Here is a 22276-nt window from a genome sequence, read left to right as displayed (position 1 = left end):
ACATCAACGTAAAAAGTACACTAAATTCAGTCCCAAAAAATCTCTCAGTGTTTCTTTGAATATCTTTTCTCAAACATATTAACGAAATGGCTAATAAACTTACCCTAGTACCGTTCCGTCGGTTACAACTCTCCAGCAACTCGTTGTAGTCCTCCAGAGACCTTCGAAGACCTTCCAAATAATAGCTGCCGTCGCGAACTACAGCGTGGACCTTGAAAATAATCAGACATCCTCAGATGACCAGACAATCAGAGGCCCCATCTAGTTATTTAAGAGATTGACGTGTAAAAGAGTTACATTGTAAGCTATTTGCATAAATAAATATCATTTATCATTTGACGTTATTAGAGACTCCTCATACATGAAGAACTCTTGACAGTCCACAAGTGAACTATGACTATGTCCTATTGTAATTTGACCCTCTAGTCCAGTTCGCTCATATTATAAGGTGTTCTAAAAGTATCTGCCACGGCTTTAATGGGAGGTAGTGTTGTGTTTGAACATTACAATAGTAAATATAAATTATTATTAATTATGAGTATTTTATTTTTCATACAAAAATCTACGTACGAGTTTGTTATGGAAGAGCTATCTCTTTCACTGTCTCTGTCAAAGCGACGCATCGTGCGTATTTATCTTATCTTAACTTCTTTATGTCCTCAAATTGACAAGCCTCTGGTGTTTCGGGTGTCCATGGGCAGTGGCAATTGCTTACTATCATGTGATTCGTCCGTTTACCGGTTTATAGCATAAAAAATGTGAATAGAAAATTAAGTACAATTTACACAGTTGGTGCGGTGGCTGGGCAACCAGCTGCTGCGGGTTTCGCTACGAAGATGTACGATGTATGTATGTCGCTACTAAGATATGAAGCTATGTGACCGTTTCCAATGATACTAAGCTATGTAGCTGTGCGAGTAAGATCTGCTATAAAGATACGCCGTGAGAATGAGGAATTGCGCAGTTCGAGTAAACGTGCTTAACTGGGTCCGTTTCTACTAGTGTTAAGCTATGTATATCACTAAATATGATTGGTGGAAGCCAAACGCATCAACAGGGGCCTAAGTCTGCTATTACAATTGTGTCAGAATGGTCGATCATTGTATAGTGCAAGAGGGAAGAAGCTATACAACCTACATAGCTGCGTCCCTCTTGCATTGCTCAATGATCGACCATTCTGACACAATTGTAATAGCAGACTAAGGCCCCAGCAACGTAGCATAGCACATCTCTGGTGGAAAAGCACCGTTATGTTTGGGACCACAGGGAAGAGGAGATAGGTTATTAAGGAGGCAAAGTCGTGGACAAAAGTTAGATTGTTTAATAACTGTCGACTGCCTTGTTGGTCGAGTGGTCGCAAATGCGACTACCGGGCAAGGGGTCTCGGGTTCGATTCCCAGGTCGGGTAAAGTATTGCTGGGCTTTTTTTGGTTTTTCGAAAATTTCTTAGTAGTAGCACGGAGTCTGGAATTGTGCCCGGTATATGGCAATAGGCTCACCCCCTATTACATGGGACTTATAACACAAATGGTGATGTGGCATTACGCGCCGTAATGTGCACCTCTGCCTACCCCTTCGGGGAGAAAAGGCGTGATGATAAAAGAACAACATTGTTTAATAAATTATAGTTCCTACTAGTTTCCATTCTACTTATCTTCGATCCGGTATGCACAGGAACTTTAGATTGATGTTATTAATAGATTTTATCGCAATAATTAGAAGCAAAATGAGCACTTAACTATACATTATTTAAACTCGTTAATCATTTTGTAAAATTATGGTTATTGTGTTTAAATATAATAAAATTTTTATATCGTGAATCCCTTGTTAATGGAGAAATCCATGAGTTGTATTTAATAGACCTCTTGCACCCACATACCTATATGAAGATCTAAAATATCTAATCGATATAAAATAAGCTAAATTTTACCAAATTTTTTTTGCATTATTTTAAAGTTAAAGAGCCATATTTCAGCACTGCAGGGCCGGCTCAACCGGCTTACTTTGCGTTGTCTTTCGGTGTATGAGTGAGGGTACCGGAGGCCCATTTACCCCCTTGTCAATCTTCGTAATTCCCGATTCCTCAAACCCTTACACGCAAAAACCGGCAACGTACTTGTAATGCCTCTAGCGTTGCGAGTGTTCATAGGCGGCAGAGATTGCTTACCATCAGGTAATCCACTGCTCGTTTACTTATGTAAGGGATAACAAATGTTACGAATTGGTATCTCTTGCAGAAGTTACGAAGACTACTTTACTTTACTTACGACTTTTTTTAAACAATATCAGTTTACCTATAATATGTATTAGATAGAAACACAGACTCGTCATTTGCAGTAGGTACTTCGCAGTAGTCTCGATAGTCAATCGAATTTGCAACGCATTAATTTTTATCATAGACTGGTAATTAATGCGTTGCAGATTCGATTCTCGCACGAAATAACTATGGCTAAACTAGTTGTGCGATTCATAAATTGTTGATCCTGCTCTACTTTTGATGTGATGTGGTATTTGTGTTTGTAAACAACGTTGGGCAACGTTTCTGTTTCATGTGTGAGCTCTAATATCACTACATAGTATAAAACAAAGTCGCTTTCTCTGTCCCTATGTCCCTTTGTACGCTTAAATGATAAATCTTTAAAACTACGCAACGGATTTTGATGCCGTTTTTTTCAATAGATAGAGTGATTCAAGAGGAAGGTTTATATGTGAAATACAAGCATAATATATCCCCATTGCACCCAAGCGAAGCTGGGGCGGGTCGCTAGTGTATAAATAAATACTTACTTTCTTCTCCATATAAGTGTGGTAGCCATATTCTTCAGCGTAATTCTCTTTGTCATAAGAATGGTGAACGTGCTCATAATCTTCAGCATGATGCTTGCTATTCCCTTCAATATTACTGTAAAACTTTTGATCCTCCCTCAGATAATCGTCATGGCTATCTTTCTTCAAATCCTTATGCTTCTCGTTTCTCTCAAACAATATCTTTCTAACTTCAGGCAAATCGATTGTCCAAGCCGTAATATGAGAAATCGATACAACGAAAATTACGAAATACACGAACGCAGTTTTTTCAAACGTCATCTTTTGCCGCCTTTTTTTGACACTTTGATTTTGACAGATACAAATATATTATTTTTATTTTGGAAAATTTAATTTAACATTGTAATTTTTAAACAAAAGATGTGTTTAGTAATTAATTTTAATAACAATGCGTGGTTTTTCACGAACGCTCGGTGAAGTACTGTGGGGCAACAATCGGATAGAGATTTTTTTCTTCAACACATATAATTGCAAGTTTCCCGCGGTATATAATGTTCGAGGTTGCATTGAGTAATACCTAGTGCATCAATAGTTAACTGCTTAATGATTCGGCTTTGTTTATTACATAAATTGTTAGGTTCTTAGGGAATTTTCGCGATACAATCAATTGAATGCTCGTACTTAGATATTGCCATTAAGTAAATACCTACGACTGCCTCGTTGGTCGAGTGGTCGCAAGTGCGACTGCGGGGTCTCGGGTTCGATTCCCGGATCAGGCAAAGTATTAATGGGCTTTTTTCGGTTTTTCGAAATTTTCTCAGTAGTAACATGAACTATGGAATTGCGCCCAGGTGGCAATAGGCTCACCACATGGGACTTATAACACAAATGGTGAAAAGTGGGTGTACATTGTGGGCGGCATTACATGCCGTAATGCGCACCTCTGCCCCTTGCGGGAATAAAAGGCGTGACGTTGCATACGTGATACTCCCTCTCGTCTCGCCCAAGGCGGGAGAAATCATTGGATAATTTCCCCCATCAAAAAGAGCCGGTTTGCTCAATTGAACTTGCGACCATTCGAACAAGGATTTTAGACTGTCAAAAATCGTAATTTAAGTACTTACTAACTACTTATTTAGGCTTCCGTTATTATTCATTTCCTAATTAGTTTTAAGTACTTAGTACTCTAGTACTTGTTTCCGATTTCATCAATGTTTCAAATTGTTAGTCTTCGTCAGTTTCGTCATGTCACGCCGCATTCAACAAAGGCGTAAGCAGAGACGCAATTCTGATTTCAGAAATTGGTTGGCTTTGGTATTACTGAGAATTTTTGGAAATACGCCCGAAACGGGCATTCAATAACTGCACGGTTGGTGCGGTGGTGGCTGGATCGATAGCGGATTCGCTTTCCACGGAACAACTCTTTGTGTGATCCACAAATTATTGTTCCGGGTCTGGGTGTCATGTGTATGTGAGCTTGTATGTTTGTAAACGCACCCACGACACAGGAGACAATCCTAATGAGGGGCACGGTTTAAAAAAGAAAATCAGACCGCCGTATTCAGAATCATTTAATGGTTACTTAACCCAGTCCTTAGCGATTGTTTTCGATACAAAATCGTTACTAAGGAATAGTTTAAGTAATCATCATATATCTTTGAGTGTGGCAGTAAAACTCCATACTTTGTAAAAATGAATGCTTTTCACATATTATTACGACCTTTTAATAGCTACTTCCCATGTTTCCGACATATTTAAAACTCGACCACGCTAAGTATAACTTAACAAAATCTACAGACTCAAGCGCCTGTTGTTTCAGTAACTTAACCTCGCTTCTAAACAAATTGTTTTCAATGCATAATTATTAAATAAGTACGTATCTACCATCACATATCTACCTGTAGATCTACGATACTGGTATAAATTAGCTGCCTATGTTTGTTTGTTTGTCTATACAAAGTGTGGGAGAGCCATGCTTCGGCAATGCTGAGCCGGCTCGACCGGAGTGATACCACGGCCTCACAGGAAACCGACGTGAAACAACGCTTGCGTTATGTGAGTGAGGTTACCGGAGGCCCAATTACCCCCTTCCCAATCCCCGATTCCCCATCAACCCTTAAATTCCTAACCCCCAAAAGGCCGGCAACGCACTTGTAACGCCTCTGGTGTTTCAAGTGTCCATGGGCGGCGGTGATTGTTTACCATCAGGTGATCCGTCTGCTCGTTTAACGGCTTATACCATAAAAAAGAAACGAATGCACGCGTGAAATCGCAGGGAAGTATTAGTTTACTATGTAATAGTTCAACGCACTTTAGTTCAGATTGCTAACTGAAACGGTCGAACGAACGGCGCGTGCGCACGGGCCAAGGTAAACGATTATATTGTTACACATAATTAACATAATACAACTTTGTTCATAAGACAATGTAGACAGAAACCACTACATAATGACACTTACGGCCTCTCTCGATGAATGTGGAAATAAATAGATTAATACGCACTTTTCAACACGTAAACCATATTAAGTCAATTTCGCATTTTTTGCTGATGTGCCAATATATTACTGGGTGAGCGATATAAGGAGCTTCAAAAGTATCTGCCACGGCTTTAATGGGAGGTAGTGTTGTGTTTGAAGATTACCATCCCTACATAGTATAAAACAAAGTCGCTTTCTCTGTCCCTTTGTACGCTTACATCTTTAAAACTACACAACGGATTTTGGTGCGGCTTTTTTTCCATAGATAGAGTGATTCAAGTGGAATGTTTATACAATGTGATAGGGGCGAGACTTATAACCCGTTAAGGCTGAATACTACATCTAATTTTAACGACAAAAGTCCAGGGTCGAAGGGGTCGAATCCCCTCCCCCTAAAAATTATGGCCATTTTAATATTTTTTTTACTTTTTTTGATATCAAAGGTTGTATGCGTCGTAGAAACAAAAAAAAGACGACAAACGGTAGCTAATAACCTTGGCTAACTAATTCATTACTTTTTTCATATGTTTGATAATGTTTTGGTGAGAAAAATAATAATTTGTGAATTATTCTTACCGAAAAAATCACTATTTTCCTATATTTTCAATTAGGGTTCAACCCCCATATTATTTTTTTGTCTTTAAAATTAGATGTAGTATTTAGCCCACGCCTATCAATTGTATGTATAATACACGCATAATATATCACCATTGCACCCATGCGGAGCTGGGGCGGGTCGCTAGTTTAACTATAAATGAACCATATTTCGTGTAGTGGTGCTTCGGCGGGTTCGAAACCTACCAACGGCAAGTACCAATGTGACTTTTTCCGAGTTATATATACTTTCTAAGATTATTTAGACACCACTGACAAACGGTGAAGGAAAACATCGTGAGGAAACCTGGGCTTATAATTTCTAATTATAAGTTTGAAATCACCAACTCGCATTGAGCAAACCTTCTCCGTGCGAGAAGAGGCTTTTGGTTAGCAGTGGCCACTTATAGGCTGTTGATGTGATGACGTGAATTGCTTAATAGGATAGGATAGGCGTTTGGCCACCATCTCGCCTGGTGGTGAGCGATGATGTGGCCGACGATGGAGCACGCCTACCTATGAGCAACCTATTCACTCGGGACTTGAAGACACCCACATTATAATTTGGAGGAAACACAGACTTTTCGTCACATAAAAGGGAATAAATAAATAAAACACCAACTTTGGTATTAATTAGTTATTATAATTAATAATATTTAATAGTTAATACTATAATAACTTAGTACTAAGCGTGAAGAGACCGCCCGCAGTTCTAGTTGTTTGGTAAACATTAAAATAATAATACATCATGTATTTATGTATAAAACTCTACGCCTCGGTACAACGTCTCGAGCATAGAACTTATATCAAGTAAATGCAACCATCGACCGAAATTAATAAACTTTTATAATCCAAAATTATTGTAATTACAATGATTTTTCACATTACTTGTTTAAAGTGTCTATTTCAGATATATTAAGGTAAGCGTCCTCAGGCCCGCATCGCACGCATCTAAAGGATCGCATCAAACGGATTACTTTATCACTCGGATTTTTGGCATCGGCATTCCGTATGACGTCATCAGTACGCATCACATGTAGGCATTGCCGATGATGCGGTCCGTACGATGCGGATCAGTGGACGCAGTTGTATGAGTTTCTATACAAGACAAACTACAATCCGTTGCGTGCGATGCGTACGATGCGGACTTGTACCTTAAAGAGAAAGTCTTTCTTGTTTAAATTAAAAGTTATTATGTATAACCGACATCAAAAATATCAGAATATATTGTTTATGCTTTCTTTTTTCGTACAAGAACGTGGGGCGGTCAAGAAATAGTGGTAAAGCGTGAGTGGTGTGTAGAGGTGACGTCATCAGCCCATGCGCGGGCGTCCCATGCCGCGGCCCGGGGCTCCCGCCGTCGGCATGTCTTGTCCTTTGACGTTCTTTATCGTCTCGTCGACTGATAGGATCTGCGGAAAGAAAGAAGAAATGTTATTGTACTGTCGTAAAGTTATTTAGTATACAGATGAACAAATAAAGATTGAGGGTGCTTTTTCCAGAGATGGGCTATGTAACTATGCTACGATGTAATTAAACTATGTTGACTATGTAAGGAAAGATGCGTGCTATGGATGGCTTCCCTACTATCGATACATCGCATACTCGAGCTGCGCATCTTCCTCGCACAGCTACATAGCTTAGTATCAGTGGAAACGGTCACATAGTTTCACAGCTTAGCTAGTTAGTTAGCTAGCTAGCTACATAGCACATCTGCAGTGGAAAAGCACCCTTGCACCCTTAATCATCAAGCGTGCTCAATGCGGGTTGGCGATTTCACAATGGGCATTGTTCATAATTTATAAAATATCGTAATTGAAAAACCATTTCGAGGAATAGACTTACTAATCATTATGGACTAATTAATAATTAAAAATATTTATTATTTATTGATATTTCGTTAAAATACGGTTGACCTTGCTTGTCCTTCAAATGACGTCATAATAGGACGTATAAATTAGTATCGTTGCCTCATGTTTCAAAAATTAAAAAGTTTTAAGTCAAGCCTACAACTGTCAAATATAAATGTCATGTCAGTTTGTTTCGGTTTTGTTTACAAAAAATACAAAGATTCAAATTCTAAGTTTCTTCTGCATAAAGTGAAAATGGAATACAGAAAGTGCTTTGTTCCAAGTTGCAGCAGTAATTGTAAAAATTGTCCAAACAAAATCTTCGTTCGCAATAGGGAAGACTTACAAGAGAAGTGGTGTCGAGAAGCTGGTGCGGAATATTACAAAGTTTATACTATATATTGTCGCGAAGATCATTTTAATGTAAGTACCACAGAAGTAATAGACTCCTATGATATTATCAGTCCCATTATTGTCCATATCATATGTTAAATTACGTTTTATCACATGTTTTATTGTTTATAGCTTATATTAAGGTTATTATTATTGACAGTTCTATTCAGACAGCTATTATTGACAGTTGTACTTTTTTAATGCAACCACACTATGGCACAGATACTATCGTTCTGAGCCTTATGATGACGTCACCCATATCAAAAATTTTAAAATCTTAAAAAAATATTTTTGACGTGGTTTCTGATCCTTTTATCAAAATATTCAAATTAGTTTCTTTAAATGGTCTATATTATCGAAAAATTCAATAAAAACACAAGGTAATTTTTTGAACAATGCCCATTAAAATTAGAAATTATAAGCCCAGGTTTCCTCACGATGTTTTCCTTCACCGTTTGTCAGTGGTGTCTAAATGAACACACAGACCGGCTCGGAGAGAAGAGCAATGTTTTATCACTTTGAAAACAGAGTGTTTAGTATAAGGTTCATTTTTTTATATGCATTGTTTTTGTCACTAAAAATGCTTGACGGCGCTTGGTGTGAAATAATAAAAGCGCATCCGCTATCAGGTCGTTTTCAGCCGGTATATGTGAACTAGTTGGCGACTCCAAGCGTATACGATCCAGTCAGTGCGAAAAGAAAAATGCGCGCCGATGCTTTGCAAGCCGGTCTGTGTGAACGGACTCTAAATCGAGTAAATCATTTAACCACTTGTCTGTCGGTATATAAGACACAATAGAAAACATTGTGTCTCGCGTAGATCTGCGTTCCGACAGACAACGGGTTGACATACCTGCGCCGCGGCCTCGCAGGCGGCGGTGATGGCGTTGACCTTGACGATGGCGGGCTCCCACACGCACGACGCGTAGTTGTCGCCGATGTCTTCCTTCTGGATGTCGATGCCGTACCAGATGTCGCCTGGGAACATACATACATATATATTACTTGTTATAGGATTTTGAGCTTTATTTACAAAGAAATAAAGTGGGGAGTTGATAAAATGTAGCCGCAATTTAATTTTTATAGGACTTGAGCTTTATTTACAAAGAAATTAAGTAGCGTATTATTAAAATATAGCCTCAATAAAATTTTGTTTTATTTATTTTATGTTGTTCGATTTTGAATTGTATTATAAAAAAATGAAGTAGAAATAAGCCTCATGTCTACTATCAAGATCCTCACAGTTCTATTCAGAAATTGGATCCGTGTGTTATAATCATTGGCTTGGGGAAATATCTTTGGTTTAATAAAATGGCAGGTTCATCTCGGTAAATGTCATAAAATCGATACATGTATCACCAGCAGTCTCTTCCCGTGGGTACTATATACCCGACACACATATCGTCACGCCTGTCTCTCATTGCCTGTCCATAACTATACGTTTGGCGCGGTGGTTGGGCAACCGTGTAGCGGGTTCGACTCCCGTACAAAGCAACTCTTTGTAGGAAATACAAAATGTAGTTTCTGGTCTGAGTGTTGAGTATGTAAAATTGTATATTTATTTGTAAACGCACCCACGACACAGGAGACAATCCTATTGCCGCGCAACGTTATTAAAAAAAATAAAACCATAAATAAACACTCACCATTATGATGTTTATTCCTCAGCTTGTTCAACAGGTTGGTGGCGTCGAAGCCGGCGTTGTCACACAGTTGTCGGGGTATAGCCTCGAAGGCCCGCGCGACAGCCGCGACCAGGAGTTGTTCCTTGCCGGCGACGCCCTTCGCGTACTCGCGGAGGTGCTTCGAGATCTCCATGTCGATGGCGCCGCCACCTATCGGGGGTGGAAGGTAAACATACATCATCATTATCAACAGCCTATTAATAACCAAAGACTTTTCTCGCAAGGAGAAGGTTTGAGCATTAATTAATAACATAAAAAGTCACTTATTTAGGTCATCAAAGTAGGTGTGAGAGTGACACCAACGTATTTTACGTAGTACAGTGAAACCTCGTTAAGTGAGACATCAAGGGACCTTCAAATTGGTATCACTTATAGAGGTATTCCACTAACCCAGTATCTCCGGTAACCAGGTATAAATAAACATTTGTCTCATTTACAGAGGGTTCCATTAATGGAGGTGAACATACGAGTTATTTCACATAAAGAGGTGTGATTCTTAAATAAAACAATGTGTTATGTGCACATTATAAATGAATAAGAATAAGTAAATCAACAAACAAAACGATGTTGTCTCAGTTACTGAGGTTTATGCATTAAAATTCACTTGCTGTCTCAGTTATAGAGGTAACTAAGATGATAAATCGAAAGAACGAATCCCAGATATAGAGGGTTGTTTGTCCCACTAATAGACCTCAGTATGAGTTCCATTTGTGGAGGTTTCTCACTTATCCAGGTCCCACTTAACCAAGTTTCACTGTATATAGGTAAGAAAACAAAAATTGATTCAGTACAGAGATAGTAGCTATTGTTATACTAAAATGTAAGCTTATAACTTGGCTGGATGTACATAGTCTAGGTATAAAAGGTGTTAGCCTCATGTCTACTATCAAGATCCTCACAGTTCTGTTCAGAAATTGGATCCGTGTGTTATAATCATTGGCTAATCATATCAATACATGTATCACATGCAAGTGAAGCTACCAGACGCCCATCGACAAAAATTAAGTGTGGGCTCGCCATGCTTCGGCACTGCTGGGCCGACCTGACCGGAGTAATACCACGGCCTCACAAGAAACCGACGTGAAACAACGCTTATATTGTGTGAGGGAGGTTACCAGAGACCCAATCACCCCCCTTCCCAATCATCCCAATCCCCGAATCCCCAACAACCCTAAAATTCCTAACCCCCAAAATGCACTTGTAACGCCTCTAGTGTTTCAAGTGTCCATGGGCAGCGGCGATTGCTTACCATCAGGTGATCCGTCTGCTCGTTTATATATCTGACGAAGGAGAAATCTACGTGGTGTTTTGAAAAAGTGTGACGTCATCATTGCTGACGTCACAGTTGTTGTTCTCACGATGGTCACCCATTTTGGGGCTTAGAAAAACTTCACGAGTACTGTAAACTTAGTTTATTCAACTCCCAGAGAGGTCCGTACTGTACGGCGATCGGAGTGCAACTGCCACGATTGCCTACAGTGCGGGCGTATTTATAGGACTCGGCGCACGAGCACGTGCTTACAAGTTTTAGGTTAAGTATTGAAATTACAATGATAACGTTAATTTTACATCGTGTTAAACTTAAAATAATCAACTGATGATTAATAAACTGATTTTTAGGACAATCAAGTGAATTAACCAAACTTATTCTACTTTCTCTGGATAATTGATGTGGTTGCGCCGACATATCTCATCTATACTATTATTAGTTAATAGTTTGTTTGATTGTTTGAACGCGCTAATCTCCGGTCCGATTTGAATAATTCTTTTTGTGTTGGATAGCGCATTTATCGAGGAAGGCTATAGGCTATAAAACATCACGCTATGACCAATAGGAACTGAGCAGAGCGGGTGAAACCGCGCGGAAGTAGCTAGTATCTGATAAAAAGTAATGTACTGACCGGCAACCACGGCATCATTCTTGATGGTACGCCGGACGATCATGATGGCGTCGTGCAGGGAGCGCTCCGTCTCCTCCAGGAACTGCTCGGCGCCGCCACGGAGCACTATCGTGCAGGTCTTCGCTGCCGGACAACCTGGAGACAGGAAGGTGGGATAATTATTTATTTTGTTACTTCTTGGATGATTAAAAACAAACCAATGTTAAAGATTACAGTACGAGTTTGAAAACGAAACGAGAGTGCGTTCGACGCTCTGATTGGTTGATTCATTCGCGCCGGCCAATCAGAGAGCCGAACGCGTTCTTGTTTCGTTTTCGTTAAACGTAAACTTATACTAAGGGTACCAGTTTGAAGAGATTTAAAAAAATCTATCTACAGCTATTTGGCAATAGGGTAGCTGACTAATTTTTATTTTAATTACCGTCTTGTAGATTATTTAAAAAAAAATAGACACGTATTTTTTTTCTTACGGAAACAAATACTTTCGAAGATAATTATATCGATTTGAAATATCGCGTGACGTCACTTCTAGGTACGTTTTATACGTAGAAATAACGTATTTGCTCCCACTCCTAAACTTTGATTCGTTTTATCTAAGCATTGTTATCTTATATGACAAAATAAAAAATACTTGTCTAATATTTTTTCATGACCTAACTGCCGGACTAAATAGATTTTTAATTTTCATACCCCATCATCATCCCTATTGAGTAAGGTATATCTACGAAGTATGTAAGGTAATTATTGGATAAAATCATAAATACCTACTTTCAAACTCTAATTACAAGTTATTAGACATCTTTAACGAGAAGACTTATTGTGGGAGCCCAATGTACTAAGGGCCTATGCACACCACGTTTTTTAAACGCGCCGTCGACGCGCGTTTTGGAAACGCACGTCGCCGGCGCGTTTTTCTCCTGCAGAGCAGTTTGTTGTCGTTTGTATCGATACAAACGCGCGTCTGTATCGCTACACACGCGCGTCGACGGCGCGTTTAAAAAACGTGGTATGCAAAGTCCCTAAGTAGTAAGAAATTAGAACAAGATCAAGTAGACTATCTTCACTACTATATCTATTTTCACTACTTTATGAATACATGGGTCTAAGTAATCTACCATAAGCTTGGCACATCTTACCAGTGGGCGCGACTTCTTTGTCGTAACCTGTGGCAGAGGAAAGGATTGAGGATAGGAAGGTGAAAGGGAATAAAATGCAGGTGTTCTGAATTGTATATATTTTGTTTTTATGGTATAAGCCGGTAAACGAGCAGACAGATCACTTAATGGTAAGCAATCGCCGCCGCCCATGGACACTTGAAACACCAGAAGCGTTACAAGTGCGTTGCCGGCCTTTTGGGGGTTAGGAATTTAAGGGTTGTTGAGGAATCGGGGATTGGAAAGATTGGGACGTACCCCTCCTATTTTTAAAGTTTGATGACATAAGTGTCACATTGCATTAGCTGGTTCTATTTACATAGTAGAAAACCCTAATATTTTTTAAATCTGTGTTCATTTACAATATGATATTTGTGTCTGGAGATAGAAAGTTGAGAAGTGAAAGGGCAGTGACAGAATGTTAATGTTTATAATAATAATAATGTAATTAACATTAATAACATTATTATTAAATTATGACATTATTGTATTAACATTGTTTATTAACATTATTATTGTTGTGCCATTGAAAAAGACATTTTATATAGAATAGAATCAGGGGATTGAGAAAATACATAGTTGTTTTGAGACATAGATAATCGCGTTCTTTTCTAGAATGCTCATGCAGGACGTCGCATTATTGTAGTATGTATACTGACCAGTGAAGATATTGTACCGCTCGCCGCCGACCTGTTTCTCAGTGAAGTGCGCGCAGTGTCCGAGTGCCTCGGGGGCGAGGTCCCTGACTGAAGACAGCACGGCGCCGCCGCACGCGCGCTGCGTGCGCTTCAGGTCCTCGTCCGGGACACGGCCCGCGCAGAACATGTCGCTGGAGAGAGAAGAGAGGGAAATTGAAGATAATTTTATTGTAACTTATCAGACATATTGTAAAAATCATATTTTTTAAAAAGAGTAACGATAGTGTTTCATTCTCGTTCTTCTCCATTCCAAGCAACACTTTAGAACGAGCGCCTAGCTTCACTGACAGACGGACTGACGGACAATTCAATTTAACGTTTCAAAAGTGACTCCATATTTCAAGCTAGTCGACGTTCAAAATTGCCTGCCTAGTCTATTTGAAAAAATAATTTTGACGTTGACTTCGATCTTTGTTACAAAAATATTATAGAGTTGAAATAATGATGACGGAGTATAACTCATTAATCATCACGCGCCTACTTTTCCTGTAGGTGTCGTAGACTGGACTAAAAACGGTTCACATTTATGAGAGAATGACAGTACTGCATTCTCACATATGCATAATCATAAGCCCAGTAGCTTGAAAATTACTGATAATTCTCATAATATGTAGGTGGTGCCAATCATAGTCATTTACAGACTGTCACAAAACAGCTACTAAATCATGCTCTATCAATTATCATTTATTTTTTGCTCTTGTATTATTTCTTATGGAATGTATCACCTAATAATAAGTGATTATCGCCGCCCACGGACACCCGCAACTCTAGAATGCGTTAGCGACCTCTTAAGATGTCCTTTTTTTATTATTTAAAAAAAACACATTGCCATATACTAGGATTGTCTCCTGTGTCGTGGGTGCGTTTACAAACATATAAGTTCACATACACATGACATGTGTATGTGAACACAGACCCGAAACAACAATTTGTGGATCACACAAAGTTTTGCTCCGTGCGAGATTCAGACCGCTATGTGTTGCCTTATACCGCAGTCAGTTGCCCAGCCACCGCGCCAACTGTGCAGTCTAATGACCCTTAATTTTTTCGATAAGATAATAATATCCAACCAGCCCTTTAAGAGTAGGATTATGATAAACCCCTCCTACCCAGAGGATTTATATCAGTGGACTATCAACCTCATCTTCTCTGCACAACTGACCGGTCAGCGAAGTACTGCGTGGCGACGTCTCCGATGGGCAGTTTGCTGAGCACGACGTTGGCCCCTCATTATAATATTAGTGTAGATATATGTATGGAACTGACCGGTCGGCGAAGTACTGCGTGGCGACGTCTCCGATGGGCAGTTTGCTGAGCACGACGTTGGCCCCTCATTATAATATTAGTGTAGATATATGTATGGAACTGACCGGTCGGCGAAGTACTGCGTGGCGACGTCTCCGATGGGCAGTTTGCTGAGCACGACGTTGGCCCCTCATTATAATATTAGTGTAGATATATGTATGGAACTGACCGGTCGGCGAAGTACTGCGTGGCGACGTCTCCGATGGGCAGTTTGCTGAGCACGACGTTGGCCCCTCATTATAATATTAGTGTAGATATATGTATGGAACTGACCGGTCGGCGAAGTACTGCGTGGCGACGTCTCCGATGGGCAGTTTGCTGAGCACGACGTTGGCCCCTCATTATAATATTAGTGTAGATATATGTATGGAACTGACCGGTCGGCGAAGTACTGCGTGGCGACGTCTCCGATGGGCAGTTTGCTGAGCACGACGTTGGCCCCTCATTATAATATTAGTGTAGATATATGTATGGAACTGACCGGTCGGCGAAGTACTGCGTGGCGACGTCTCCGATGGGCAGTTTGCTGAGCACGACGTTGGCCCCTCATTATAATATTAGTGTAGATATATGTATGGAACTGACCGGTCGGCGAAGTACTGCGTGGCGACGTCTCCGATGGGCAGTTTGCTGAGCACGACGTTGGCCCCGCTGGCGTGCAGCGCCGCCAACTTCTCGTACAGGATCTGCCACTCCGCGTCCACCACCTTCTGGTACTCCTTCACGTTGTCCACTCGCACCTGAGGGGGGGGGGATGATGATGATGATGATTATTTTTGTTAAAGGTATAACTAACAGTCCAAGTCAAAATTCTTAGTAAAAATCAAATTCACTAATTTCAATTAGTCCAGGAAGTCACATTTGAACATCAAATAAAATATTTTAAGAGTCTGCTGTTGGTCAGTCCACTAGTTGCTCTATTTGGTTCTTTCGTTCCAAAGTGTAGATTCCTATGGAGAAGAATGAGCAAGTTCACAAACTCACAAAATCTAAAAAACCTGATATCAAACCATAATCTACGGATCATTTTAGACAGAAATTCAATAAAACTATCATACTCAATCCAAAGATTTACAGCTTTAAAACTATAATATAATATTTCAACTACCACAGGTCTAGTGGAAAATGCAACTAGCAAGTAGGGCACTATCGGCACTTGCGGATTTCAAACATTAACTACTATACCCTTAGTACGAGTTTGCTTTACGCACTGATTAACCGGCACTAATGAACCAACCAATTAGGAGTGTCGAGCGCGGTCTGGTTTCAAAGCAAACTCATTATAAGGGTATCTTCTTTAACACATTGAACGCCGTGGTGGTCACCGGTGACCGACGTTAGCGGAGGATTTGCCTTCAACAGTTTTCTATTGGCAGTCAAAGACTTCACACAATAAAAAAATATAATTTGTAAAGTTATACTCACTTCAGCGTTGTCCCTCTCAGCCTGCAACTCGAGCGTGATGTTCAGCAGGGCGATCTTGCAGTTGTCGTACGATTTGGGCTGCATCTCAAACCCAGCATAGGAGAATGTCTTCTTGAAGGCTACTCCAGACACGAGGAAGGAGTCTTCCAGAGCACCGCCTGATACTTTCTTGATACCTGATGGAAATACACATTTATTAGTTTAATGCATGCAATAGGCTCACCCCCTATTACATGGGACTTTATAACACAAATGGTCAAAAAGTGGATGTACATTATATAGCGGCATTACGTGTCGTAATGTGCACCTCTGTTGTCGTATGTTAAGCCTCATGTCTACTATCAAGATCCTCACAGTTCTGTTCAGAAATTGGATCCGTGTGTTATAATCATTGGCTAATGATATCAAGACATGTATTATATGCTAGTGGAATTACCAGACGACCATCGCCAAAAATCTCGTTTCTCGTTCGTCAAGCGACCGGAGTGATACCACGGCCTCACATAAAACCGACGTGAAACAACGCTTGCGTTGTGTGAATGAGATTACCGAAGACCCAATTAACCCCTTCCCAATCTTCCCAATCCCCGATTCCCCAACAACCCTTAAATTCCTAACCCCCAAAAGGCTGACAACGCACTTGTAACGCCTCTGGTGTTTCGGGCGGCGGCGATTGCTTACCATCAGGCGATCCATCTACTCTACATCACATAAACTTACCGATCATATCCAGCGGTAATAGAGGCGCGTCCAGGGACAGTACAGCGTCCACCACCATCTTGGAGAAGTGGCCCTTCTGCTGGTGGATCAGCTTCGAGGACATCGCTGTCGCGGCGCATTTCGTTAGCAGTTCTCTGTACATAAGAATTTATTTATACATATATATATATATACTAACTAGCAAACCCGGCGAACACCTTTTCGCCACCTGACTTTCCCTGTTTTCCTGCTTTTCTCTTGAAATATTCCTGAATTTTCTTTGCTATAAACCTCACGGAGCCCGAGACCTTTCCAACGAATGCAAAACCGTGGAAATCGGTTCGTGCGTTCTGGAGTTATAGCGTCAGGAAAAAAAATCCGACTTATTTTTATAATAATGATGACTAATATATAAAATTGAAGAGTTTGTTTGGTTGTTTAAACGTGCTATTTTCCGAAACAACTGGTTCGCGTGTGGGTTTGCCGTGCTTCGGCACTGCTGTGAGTGATACCACGGCCGAACATGAAACCGACGTCAAACAACGCCCGCGTTGTGTAAGAGAGACCCTTCCCAATCCCCGATTCCCCAAATTTTAAATTACTTTATCTAGGATTTAATGCAAGCCTCATGTCTACTATCAAGATCCTCACAGTTCTATTCAGAAATTGGATCCGTGTGTTATAATCATTGGCTTGTGAAAAACATTTAAAAATACAATCCAAACAATGAATTTTCGAAAATACAATGCCCGATAGTCGACCCACGACCTCTTACTGCTCATCATCATCATCATCAACAGCCTCAAAGTGACCATTGCTGACCAAGGTCGGGTATACTGCACCCACATCAAGAATGACGGTGGTAAAATACATTCTACTCTACCATCTTACCTACTACGGGTATGTGACACCCACAATCAAGAAGTCACATATATAAATGAATTAATAAACCTCACCTCTGTTCTTCAACGGACTTGTTGTCAATCTTCACAGCTAACTCCTTGACTCTGTCGACTGCTAGCTTGGCTGCCACGCGGATAGAACGCACGATGATACGGGGGTGGACTCCTGTGTGCAAGATATAGTATATTATGTTAGTAAAAATGTTTTATATGTGTTTCTCAGAGTAAAATATGTGATGGAAACATCATTTAGTGTTAAGTTTGTCCTCAAAAGAGAATCAGAAATTGGATCCGTTTGTTATAATCATTTGAAAAAGGTTTTTTTTGTAAGTTGTAATTGGAAAATCATCCAATGAATTCTCTAGCCCTGAGTCGGGCGAGAGAGTGTCAGACTCTTGGAGTGCTTTTCCACCAGTGATGTGCTATGTACGAAGATGTATTAGCTAAGCTGTGAAACTATGTGATCGTTTCCACTGATACTAAGCTATGTAGTTGTGCGAGGAAGACGCGTAGCTCGAGTATGCGATGTATCGATAGTAGGTAAGCCATCCATAGCACGCATCTTTCCATATAAAAAACATAGCTGAATCCGTTTCCACCAGTGCTAAGCCATAATTATGTACCTATTAATATGATCGGTGGAAGCTAAACGCAACCTCGTTGCGTGTGTCCATGGGCGGCGGCGATTGCTTACCATCAGGTGATCCGTCTGCTCGTTTACCGGCTTATACCATAAAAAAGTGTGTTTTACATACCTTCCTCAACGAAAGGCTTCAGTCTTTTCAGGAGCTCACCGGCCAGGATCACCACAGATGTTGTTCCGTCACCCACCTTGGGAATAGATGTTACAATTTTAATTACATACAAAGTAAAGAAAACATATTGCTAAGGACTGGGTTAAGTAACCATTAAATGACTGAGTATGGCGGTTGGAATCTTTTAATTAAAATAAATAGCATTAGCCTCATGTCTACTATCAAGATCCTCACAGTTCTATTCAGAAATTGGATCCGTGTGTTATAATCATTGGCTAATGAAGTTACAGAGTGCGAAACTTGTCGCGGGATCGATTCCCGCACGGAACAAACTCTTTGTGTGATCCGAAAACTTTTTGGCGTTACTAGTTCAGGTAGAGTACTCTAATTCAACGAAAAACAAACTTTCGTCCGAAACTTCGCAGATTGCATACTATATACAATTCCATTTATTGTGAACTTTCGTGAACAAAAATTAACGAATGAAATGAAGATAAATAAATAGGTTTTGATTTTAAATTAAAAATAAAATGTAATTTTAAGTGATTTTATTAGTAAATCAATAAAATTTACGGGCGAAAATTAAACGAAGCTTCGCATTCGAGAACCGGAGTAGGCCCCCAGTTCTGGATCAAGCGTTGGCTAGCGTTTTTTGTGATTAGTTGTATAATATCTGTTTGTTTCCCTAATAAAATAAACGTTTTCTCAACTCACCTCAGCATCCTGTGACTTAGCAATATCCACCAGGGTCTTGGCAGCAGGATGGACGATGTCCAGCAGCTTCATGATCGTGGCTCCATCGTTGGAGATCACAGCTTTACCGTTGTGGTCCACGATCAGCTTGTCCATGCCACGAGGACCGAGGGTTGTGCGGACCTGAAAGAGGTTGCATAGCGTTTTTATCTTACACATCTTACAGGCTATTATATAAAGCTTAAGAGTTTGTTTGTCTGTTTGAACCTGCTAATATCTGGAAGTACTGGTCTGATTTGAAAAAGATATTTTTTGTGTTGGATAGTCCATTTATCGAGGAAAGTTATAGGCTATAAAACATCACGCTACGATCAATAGGAGCCGAGCAGAGCAGATGAAACCGCACCCAAGTCTTGAAAAATTTACTTTTAAGTTTTTTAAATATTATACCTAACTTCATGCCCCCATGGGAGACTGGTGTGAAGTTATGTATGCATGTTAAAAGTGCCTTTATAGGGATTAAATTGAATAAAAATTTTGACACACATATTGTCACAACTTTTATTTACGAGAGTATGCGAAGATGCAGATTATGGCACATAATGCTGCTATACAATATACACCCACTTTTTGAATTATAGGTCTCATGTAATAGGGAGAGAGAATTTTTAGATAAAATAAATATTTTTTCTTCGGTGATGATTATAGCAAGCCTCATGTCTACTATCAAGATCCTCACAGTTCTATTCAGAAATTGGATCCGTGTGTTATAATCATTGGCTTGGGGAAAACATACCACAAAACAAATCCTGCATGTCTCTTGAATCAGTTTAAAAACTAAAATACACTGAGATGTCTAACACTGTTAACTAAAAATCACAGTATGCACACATAACTACATTAATGTAGAAAAGCTCCACTAGTTTCCGAGTCACAGTCACACGCGACGTCACACAGCCTGCGGGCGCGTCTGAACACGCTGCTCAAGATAAACTGTCCCTCTGTGACTCAATAAAACTTAATAGTAGTTTGGAGGCATTATTACATATGTGAGTACAGCATCTACGACCAGTTGGCAGGCATTGATGTTGGAGATGAGCTGCGGCTTGCCCTGGGACTGGTCCGTCCCCTCCTTCAGTACGAGGATCTGTGGTTGCTGCAACATAAATATTATTCATTGTAAGTTTCATTAAGTGTTTAATATAGGGTTTATTGCTAAATGGTGGATGTCCGCTGATGTTGTATGCACGCCTGTCATTTCCTGTGGATATGGAAAATTAATAGCAAAAAAAGACATTATAGTTCATTATCAGAGCAGATATTATAACAATATGTCGCCTATGGACTCCTCTGTATTTTAATGTAATATTAGATATAAAGAATTGGGACTGGTCTGTACCCTCCTTCAGTACGAGGATCTGCTGGTTGCATTGTAACAAAACGAAATGAGAGCATGTTTGCATACTAGGATATTATTTACTACTAGCTGAATCGGCAAACTTCGTACCGCTTCAAACATTTTGTTCCCACCATTTAAACTTTCAAAATGAAATGATTACATTTTTCTGTAAATAGGCTGCAAAAAATAATCTAGATGAGGTTTTTTACCCTGGATTTCTAATAAATTACGACTAAAATTGGTCAAATGTGTAGGTGACTACCTACTCAGGACCGTGAGAGATAGTGGGCGGTATGTGGCTAATTGCATTATGTTTGAATGCAATATCTAATTGGGAGAATATGAACAGCATGACTGCATGGATTAAAAGATTCTGTGATTTGCTGTATCTTAGTTTACTAAAAAAAATCTGGTTGATTATGTCTATACTCCAAAAAATGACTGTGAATGTTTTTGGAGTGCTCAAATTAAATTCATACTTAAATTACCTATACTAAAAAGATAGTTTTACTGTTATTGAAAATAGAGTAGTGCATGTAACAATGACTGGGAATTTTCAGGTTAATTTTGGTGACTAATGTACTTATTTTTTTTAAGGTTGGAATATGATCCAATGACTTCTCCTGCCTTAGGCGAGGTGAGAAGGAGTGTCAGTACTCTTGCTGACTAAAAACCACCCCATTCCTACTCCTTTAAAACGACCAACTGACTGCACCCTCCGGTAGTGACTAATGTAACCTATGATTTTAATAATAGACAAAGATATGAGTTTTTCTCTCAATTAATTCACATTACAGAACTAGAAGCTATTCAGATACGTAAGACAATAAGCTCTGTTAATGAGAAAAGTTAATATTTTAAGCTACAAAAAATAAAAAGTTCAAAAATATCATAGAAACAAAGACTACATTTATATTTTTGCTCTCCTAAGGTTATTTATATGTGTATCTACTTATTTAATTAACGAAAAAGGTTATAAGTAAACTTTTTATAAGTTTTATCTCAAGTCACATGAACAGTTGTTGTCTAAAATCATTCCGCATAGACAATGAATGACAATTGAACATCATATTTACGCCGGAACGACAAAACTCGAGCTATTTATCAATGAAATACATAATTACGATATTTTTTACTCTATTCAGAATGATCAGGACACTCTTTCATACCCATATCAGCCGTATTTATCGAGAAATTGCAATAAAATCCACCAGAAGTTCAAAAATTTTGGAAAGATAACCCTCGAGATTTCAAACCACTTTTTCACAGTAAAATACACAGAAAACACACAAAATATATATGCAGTCGTATAATTTATATCACACTGTTTAATAAATCGGTAATTAAAACACGAAATGATAAAGGATTATATTAATAAAATTAAATTGAATTACCATTTTGAAAAAGATTTTCCACAAACAAAAATTGAATGACTTTGACAGCTGATTCTTAGAGTTGTCACACTTTACTGAATATAGATTCCCCTCAAACAGGCAAAATAAAAACCAGAATATACAAAAATAAAGTAAGTTTAACAACTATTTATAGAGTTATTTTGAATCTTTTGAATACCGGTCGTC

At 39.4% G+C, this 22276-nt stretch overlaps 1 protein-coding gene across 3 annotated transcripts; it reads right to left on the bottom strand.

The window, feature by feature from the left end:
* Nucleotides 1-6459: 6459 nt before the first annotated feature.
* On the bottom strand, nucleotides 6460-22227 carry LOC118278805 (T-complex protein 1 subunit eta). 3 transcript variants are annotated; one of them, XM_050703602.1, is made up of 14 exons: nucleotides 22091-22227; nucleotides 20355-20453; nucleotides 19319-19480; nucleotides 18605-18680; nucleotides 17904-18015; nucleotides 16969-17102; nucleotides 16249-16424; nucleotides 15409-15563; nucleotides 13480-13649; nucleotides 12803-12829; nucleotides 11667-11801; nucleotides 9727-9915; nucleotides 8934-9058; nucleotides 6460-7249 (listed from the first exon to the last, which is right to left on the bottom strand). In XM_050703602.1, exons 1-14 carry the CDS (start codon nucleotides 22091-22093, stop codon nucleotides 7151-7153), a joined length of 1662 nt encoding a protein of 553 aa, XP_050559559.1. In that variant the 5' UTR covers nucleotides 22094-22227; the 3' UTR covers nucleotides 6460-7150. The 3 variants fall into 3 exon arrangements, with proteins under 3 accessions (XP_050559559.1, XP_050559562.1, XP_050559560.1); XM_050703605.1 differs by lacking the exon at nucleotides 12803-12829 and having other exon boundaries at nucleotides 22091-22223; XM_050703603.1 differs by lacking the exons at nucleotides 12803-12829; nucleotides 22091-22227 and having other exon boundaries at nucleotides 20355-20462.
* Between the last annotated feature and the right edge of the window lie 49 nt (nucleotides 22228-22276).

This window comes from Spodoptera frugiperda, chromosome 24, assembly GCF_023101765.2.
Source record: "Spodoptera frugiperda isolate SF20-4 chromosome 24, AGI-APGP_CSIRO_Sfru_2.0, whole genome shotgun sequence".
In the NCBI taxonomy this organism is placed as follows: Eukaryota; Metazoa; Arthropoda; class Insecta; order Lepidoptera; family Noctuidae; genus Spodoptera; species Spodoptera frugiperda.
This window is presented reverse-complemented; position numbering and strand designations above follow the sequence as displayed.

Excerpts from the sequence above, each read along its gene's own strand:
- LOC118278805 (XM_050703602.1), bottom strand. Across the intron at positions 18,681-19,318 it reads CTAAGTCACAGGATGCTGAG|GTGGGTGACGGAACAACATC; the intron begins GTGAGTTGAGAA and ends TCTATTCCCAAG. Across the intron at positions 16,425-16,968 it reads ATTACCGCTGGATATGATCG|GTATCAAGAAAGTATCAGGC; the intron begins GTAAGTTTATGT and ends TATTTCCATCAG.